Source organism: Colletotrichum higginsianum, chromosome 6, assembly GCF_001672515.1.
Source record: "Colletotrichum higginsianum IMI 349063 chromosome 6, whole genome shotgun sequence".
In the NCBI taxonomy this organism is placed as follows: domain Eukaryota; kingdom Fungi; phylum Ascomycota; class Sordariomycetes; order Glomerellales; family Glomerellaceae; genus Colletotrichum; species Colletotrichum higginsianum.
The window spans coordinates 1490309-1497366 of NC_030959.1; the positions used below are offsets into that span (position 1 = coordinate 1490309).

At 55.1% G+C, this 7058-nt stretch overlaps 2 protein-coding genes across 2 annotated transcripts; one reads left to right on the plus strand and one right to left on the minus strand.

Annotated features, from left to right (window-relative positions):
* Positions 1-600: 600 nt before the first annotated feature.
* CH63R_08876 (Flavoprotein) lies at positions 601-1415 on the plus strand (the record flags this gene model as incomplete). Its single annotated transcript, XM_018303850.1, has 3 exons — positions 601-931; positions 1002-1081; positions 1140-1415. 3 exons carry the CDS (start codon positions 601-603, stop codon positions 1413-1415), a joined length of 687 nt encoding a protein of 228 aa, XP_018155873.1.
* A 573-nt stretch (positions 1416-1988) lies between these two features.
* CH63R_08877 (C-x8-c-x5-c-x3-h type zinc finger protein) lies at positions 1989-6527 on the minus strand (the record flags this gene model as incomplete). The annotated part of the gene is made up of 1 exon (XM_018303851.1): positions 1989-6527. One exon carries the CDS (start codon positions 6525-6527, stop codon positions 1989-1991), a length of 4539 nt encoding a protein of 1512 aa, XP_018155874.1.
* Positions 6528-7058: the final 531 nt, after the last annotated feature.

A 7058-nucleotide genomic window follows, 5' to 3' on the forward strand; every position in this document is an offset into this window, starting at 1 on the left:
CATTGTTCTGGCGTTGATTGCCATGCAGAAGTACACTGTTGTTCGACACCTACCAAGTAAACCATGGGGTTTTAAACGAAAACCAATATTCGATGAGGTACGATGGTGAGGTACGATGATGAGCACTCGTTGGGCTGCATTTGAGCCCTTCCTCTCAATGGAGTTCCAGGCATGAGCGGTCCGGCTCGGTGGCGGGGCCGCTGAGCCACTCACTCCCTTCACCTCCGAAAGTGATTACTAAGTGCACCGAATCTTTAACTTACATCACCCTACTAGAGCATCTTATCGACTAACACATTCTGTAATGTGACATTACTGTTCTAGGCAACCCTCCAACAGAGTATAAAAATCCAAAGTAACGCACAACACCAAGGATCCCGTTTTGCAAAGCGACTTTTTGGCTGGACTTCACATGTGAGTTAGTAGGCTTCTATTATAGGAAGTGGGGCGAGCCCGCGCCTTTTCAGAGATGAGTATTACAGCTAATCCTCCGATATCGACTTTCTGATTACCCTTCATACACCTCACCTACGTTGACCTCGGCTCCCCCGAAGAGAGTTCTCCAGGAGTTGAAGACTTGCCACAGAAACCGTTTCCGACATGTCTCAAGCCGGACCCGCCAACGACCCGGCGGCCTCCGTAGCGGCCTCCCGGTCGGACGGCAAGAAGCATCTCCTGATCGCCTGTAGCGGCTCGGTTGCGACCATCAAGTTACAAAACATCATCCTGGCCCTCGCCCGCCATGACATCTCGATCCGTGTCATCCTCACGGCCTCCGCGTCTGAGTTCCTCAACGGCTCGACCCTCGAGCAGCCCTCGCTCGCCGCCGTCCGCGCGCTGCCCAACGTCGAGGCGCTCCACCTCGACGCCGACGAGTGGGTGCAGCCGTGGCGGCGCGGCGCGTCGATCCTGCACATCGAGCTGCGGCGGTGTAAGTCCACCCGAATGAGCGCAGAGAGCAGTATGCTGTTTTTCGATTATGCAATTAACACCGGGTCCAGGGGCGGATCTGATGCTCATCGCACCACTCTCGGCGAATACGCTCGCCAAGATCGTCAACGGTTTCTCAGACAACCTCCTGGTAAGTCGAGATTCATGACCTTTCATCACCGGCTGCGTTCTGACTGATGCTTCTCAAGACCAGCGTCGTCCGCGCGTGGGACCCCGAGGGACTCATCGACGGACAGAAGAAGAAGATTCTAGTGGCCACGGCCATGAATTCGGCCATGCACGTGCACCCCATCACCGCGAAGCAGGTCAGAGTCCTCGAGGAGGAGTGGCCGTGGTTCGAGGTGCTGAAGCCGGTGGAAAAGACGCTCGCATGTGGCGACACGGGTAACGGAGCGATGATGCCTTGGGAGGGCATTGTCAAGATCACGGAAGAGAGGCTGGGACTCGAGGCTGGCGTTCGGTGATGGACTCGATAGACGGGCTGTTGCCGCCGTCGTTGTCGCTAGGGTAAAGGCTATGCGTGTGCTGAGAGCGTCAACTCCTGATCAGCAGGTACGAACTTATCACGGAAAGAATCACTAGGCAAAACAAAGTTGCGGCCGATGGCAGAGGTATCGCCTTTCCTGGATGATGGGCACCTAGGTAGGTAGTGTACAATTCTAGCCAGGCTCGGTACCTGGCGAGCGACGCAAAAAAAAAGCGCTCGCTCTAATCATTGCCAAACCCCCTATCCCATTATGCATAATCCCCAAGACCCCAATTCCCTAGTCCATGGTTTCCTTGATGCAAATGCTAACCTCCGGTTCCATGATAATGCTATGCCAAAATTCCGAGAAACACATCGCCTGTAATTACAAACCACTCCATCCCCCCACCCCAATCCGTTCCGTGGAAAACATCCGAGGTTTGGTTCAGCCTCGAGCATCGAGCTCGGTTGTCGACGAGAAAAAATGAGTAAGGGGGACACGTTTTGTCCCCTCGCGATCCAGCCAGGAATGAAGTCGGATATGTACATTAAGCCCACAAATGGTTGCGGATTAGTTGTCGTGTCTGAATGTGCACTTGTCACCCCTTGCGCATTTCCCCTGCTGCCAGAAACTGCACGGCTTGGTTCCGATGAGGGCACGGTTGACGGGACGATGGGGAGGGAGCGTGGCGCCCCCGGGAGCGTTCCCTTTGCGGTTCTTACCCTGCTTGCCGCCTTTCCCTTCACGCTCGCGCCCGCGTTCCTTATCGCGCCCGCTGAGTTGTTCAAACTCGTCTCGAGTGTCCCGATCGCTGTAGTCGACCAGCTGCCGCTGCAAATGAGGAGGCTTGAACGAGTTTTGTTCGTGATTGGGAGGAGACTGTGAAGCAGTTGGAGGCGGCGGAGGCGGGGTATGTTGTTGTTGTTGCTGCTGCTGCTGCTGCTGCTGCTGCTGCTGCTGAAGCTGAGCAAGCATCATCAACTGTTGATAGCCAGTATCTTGCGGGTTGAGCCCATATGCAACGCCTTGGGACGCCGGCTGCTGTTGAGCCATCTGAGCAAGGAGTGTCTGGAGCTGACTGTCGCCTGCCGGGGCAGGAGCTGCTGGTGTAGGTTGGGCTGGTGGAACGGACTGAAGTTGCTGCTGAGGCTGGCTACCCTGCAGCATGGCCATGTATTGGGCGTACTGTTGCTCTTGTTGCTTGTAGTATGCTGCCCATGCGTCACTGTGCTCTTGAGCCTGGGGCGCAGGCTGTTGTTGTCCTTGTTCTTGTTCTTGTTGTTGTTGTTGTTGTTGTTGTTGTTGTGGCTCTACCTCGACACTGGGTCCAGCTTGCGCCTGATCACCCGCACCCTTTTTCGTTCTTGCCGCCAAGTCTTTCTGATATCCGGCCCACCACTCCCTCACTCTCTCTTGATTGTTGGCAAGCCAAGCGGGCGGGTTAGTCGCGGGGTATGGCAGTCCCTTCAACGCTTCTGATGCCTCCTCTACATCATCGGCGGCGGCCTGAAGAGCTGGGTCGGGGTAGTCGTAGCGTCGATGGGTCTGCTGTGCAGCCAAATTGAACGGACTGGGATCCTGCCAGTTTTTCATTTTGTCCGAGATAAGAATGTCGTGCACCTTGTCGTCGAACGGGATGACCGGAACAGGCTGCATATCAGTGGCATGAGGCAGGATAGGCTGCGCGTTCTCCTTGGGCGGAGTCATGTTGTATGGTTCAGGCTCGACTGCCGGCGCGATCGGCTTCAGGTTGCCCAAGATCGAGTTGAGTTTCGTAGCGGGGTCATCCTGCGCATCGAGACGTTGGCGCGCATAGTATCCTGCTGCTTCCCAGCCGAATTGCTGTGCTTCCTTCCACCGCTTGTGGATCTCATCGTATTTCGGCTCCCCTTGAGGCAGCTGGCAGGTCTTGCCTTGGGAACTAAGCGTTGCGGACTCGGGTGGCGGAGACTTGGGCGTTGGCGGAATGTCCGAGATGTCCATGTATGTAACCATCAGTTCCTTCTTCTCCCGTTCCTCAGTGGTCCTCTGTTCCTCGGTATGGAAAGTGAGGTTGCCTCCACGAGTGATGAAGGATTTGTTGCGGTAGTCCATCGGGATACTGGACAAATCGGCAAACGTTGGTCTGGCCCATGGCTTCTGGGGCAGGTCGTCCTCCTCATCATCATCCTCGTTGTATGTGCGCTGCTTGAGCATCATTCCCTCAGACCGATCATCCGCTGCGTCTTTGGTCATGTTGTCCTGGTCTTCGGCGGCTTCTTTATGGAAGATGCGAACCTGTACCAGCTCCGACTCGGGTTTCCAGCTGACACGAAGCTTCCGGCGTGCTTCCTTGCGGAGCCGCTTCTCCTTCTCTTCGGGAGTTTCCGAAATGTCGTTCTTGCTGGAGTCCTTCGCTTGTGCTGAGGGGCCACCATCCGCCTTGGGTGTGTTGATGGAGTCAAGCAGGGATGCGATGCTGGAAGAAGCGATGCCCGAGGTCGTAGCAGCCTTTGCCAAAGGCACTTTTGCCTCGGGCTTGGGCGCTGATGTCGCTGGTTTCTTGTCGACATCCATTGCAGACGAAGCAGACGCTTCAAATCTCGAAGGTTCGGGTTTGGCAGTATCTCTGGTGCCCGATTTAGGGGCAGGCGCTCGGATTTTGCCTGCAAGAGAAGTCGAAGCCGCCGGACGAGGCTTTGTAGCGCCGAACTTGGATTGAAGGGAACCGGCGGCCGGTTTGGCGGCCGGTTTGGTGCCAGAGGCGGTGTTTGTTGACTCGATGGCCATCTTCTTGACATTACGGGAATCGCTGTCGTCATCGCGAACTCTCTTCGCGGAGGGGCCATCAAGGGGCTTCGCAGCAGGCTTTGGCGTTTTGCTGACTGCGGCCGTCGACGGTGCCTTCTTGGCGTCAAGACCATTGATTGGTTCAGCATCTTTCTTGATCCTAGATGCGATCGTACGAACTAATTCTTTGATCTCATCGTCGCCCCTATCCGTAAATCGTTTTCGGATAGTCTCAAAATTGACTGCGTCTGCGATCTTCTTGTGTATGCTGATGTTAGACATGAGGCGAAGGAGGGCCTTCGGCAAGGGTCCCTTGAAGTCAGCTGCCTTGATGCAACCGATCAGCATGTTGACCAGGCTCAGTACACCCTTCTGGTGACCACCGAGGTTCTCCAAAACAGCTTCGTCACCATGCTTAGCTGCGGCGTCGCAGACCCTGGTGAAGATCTCCCTCTTCAAATCCAGCTTACTGTTCCATTCGGCCATGACAGACGGAGGCTTCCCCTCCTTGCTCGCCTGGTCGACCTCCTGTCTCAGTCGGTTCAACTCCGATCTGAGCTTCACAAGAAATTCACCCAGAGCCTGCACAGTAGTGCCAAGGAGGGCAGTCGTTCTGGTGGCTGAAGGATCAATATAGGCGATGCCAAGTACATCCCATACGGCAGCTTCTACAGGGTCGGTTGGCCGCGTCTCAGGGCGAATTGGTCTTTTTCGTTCTTCCTCCTCTTCCTTTCGCGCCTTTCTCTGGGCCTTGGACTTGGCTGCTTCGTCGGCCTTCAGTTGCTCCTGGAAGGTGAAAGGAAATTCCGAGTATTTGGGACGGCCAGATTTAAGATCCCCCATCTCACGTCCATACTGCTCGATGAGGGCTTTAGCCTCCGTCTCTCTATCCCCTGGCTGTCCGACAAAGTTCACGGACGGTCTGTACTTGTCAGTGAACCTGCCTTGAATCTCACAAGGAAGGTCACGGCCGAGTTCTGGAAGAATGCGTCGTCCACTAGACGATGGCAAAGCGACAAGTGGTGCGAGCCTGTCGTAACTCTTAGGCGCGGCCAACTTGACAGTGCCTGAAGAAACAAGAAACGGCGCTCCTGGAATCGGGGGAAACTGTTTCTTGGATGCAGCACTGCGTTTTCTGAATTTCTCCATGGCCACCATCTCCTCTTCAACACTCGAAGGCAAGGCCAAAGTCTCGCCATCGTCAGCTCTCTTCGAATTCGGAGAATCCACCTGTTCCGCCTCGCCCTCCTTCTTCAGAACCCGTTTACGCTTCTTCAGGGGCTCAGGTTGGAGGGCGGGATCGATGGCAGGTGTTCCAGGTTGGGACGTAGGTGCTGCCGCAATGGGCTGTAAGTGTGGCTGCTGCTTCTGTGGCTGCTGTGATTGCACAGTACGAGCCGGTGACGCGACTGCTTTGACTTGATGGGTAGATTGTTGTTGAGGTATAGGCTGCGGTGTGTGCTGAGGTGTTGAGTCTTGATCAGGCATCTGCTTCGCAGCGACAGGCTGAAACGCAGATCTTCCTCCCGGCTGGGGGTATGAGACCTGCTGAGGGACGAACTTATGCTGCTGGTAGGGCGCAGTTTGGTTCTGCTGGAAGGGAGGCGGGGTCGGGTTAGAGAAGCCCTGACTGCTCTGCTGGTGGGACTGTTGGGCCTGAAAGGAGTGAGGCGACTGGGAGAAGACTCGTTCCGGTTGTGCCTGGTGTTGTTGCGGTTGTGGTGATGGAACATAGCCTTGAGGGGCCGGCGAAAATGACTGGGAAACCGAGTCGAAGCGCTGTTGTAGTTGTGCTGGTGTTTGGTGACCATGCTGGGGAATCAATTGGGCGTCGGTGTATTGGGAAACGCCACCATTGAAAAGCTGATTGGCCTGGCCGTTGTACTGAAATTGTTGTTGAGTAAAGTCAGGCGTGTGGCCATGGTTCAAGTTGTCGATATTGGCACTGAAGTCTGCTTTGCCCGGCTCGCCGTACATGTCTTGCGGAAAGTCGTTCAGACCAGCCAAGGCATCCTCTTGACCAGCATCAGTATAAGGCGTGTCCAACGGGAACTGGCTGTGGCCGTTGTGAAAGCTTCCGTGGTTCAGAGCAGACATGCTGCTGTGCTCGGTTGCCACAGTTGCATGGGCTTGGTGAGGTGAGGTATAGAGATTATTCTCAGCACCATTGCCTCGGGCGCCAAGATGCGAGAAGGCATTCTGATTAGGAAGTTGATGATGCTGCCAGTTTTGGGATGCATCGAACTGGTTCGCTCCATCGGGAAAAGTGTAACCACTCGACCACATGTTATTATGGCCCTGAGGAGAGCCTGCCTGGCCATTTGGCTGCCAGTTCTGCATGATATCGGCCTCTTGAACTGGGAGGGAAGCACGTGATGGATGTGGAAGTCAAATGTCCTCATGCAATCATTGGTTTTGGGCACTGCACAATAGGAGCCAATTAGCATGAGTTCCTAGAGAGTGCACTTGGTATGATTGGCACGCGGACTGGCTTGGTCGTGCTTCGGGGGGTGATGGTCAGGGCCTGATCAGACGAGGACAACTCAAAAAGCCAACGCTGATTGGGCCAGACAGGGGGGGATTGCACCGTCTTTAAGGGGAACCACCTCGAAGTGGTGGGGGGTGAATGTAAAATAGAAAAGAGGGGGGAAGTGAGTTTGGGAAGTGTTAGAGGATGAGCATGTAGAGACCTGACGGACAAGGTACATTCCCAAGCAGAATCCGCGGGTAAGGAACCTACAGTGGACGGAGACTAGGATCCCGACGGCTAAATGCCGGTCAAAAGGCGTGCAGCTTACCTTGATATGAGGCAGTAAATGACGATGGAAGGCTAAGCCGAATGCGGAGATGTAACAAGGATGGTGGTGTGAG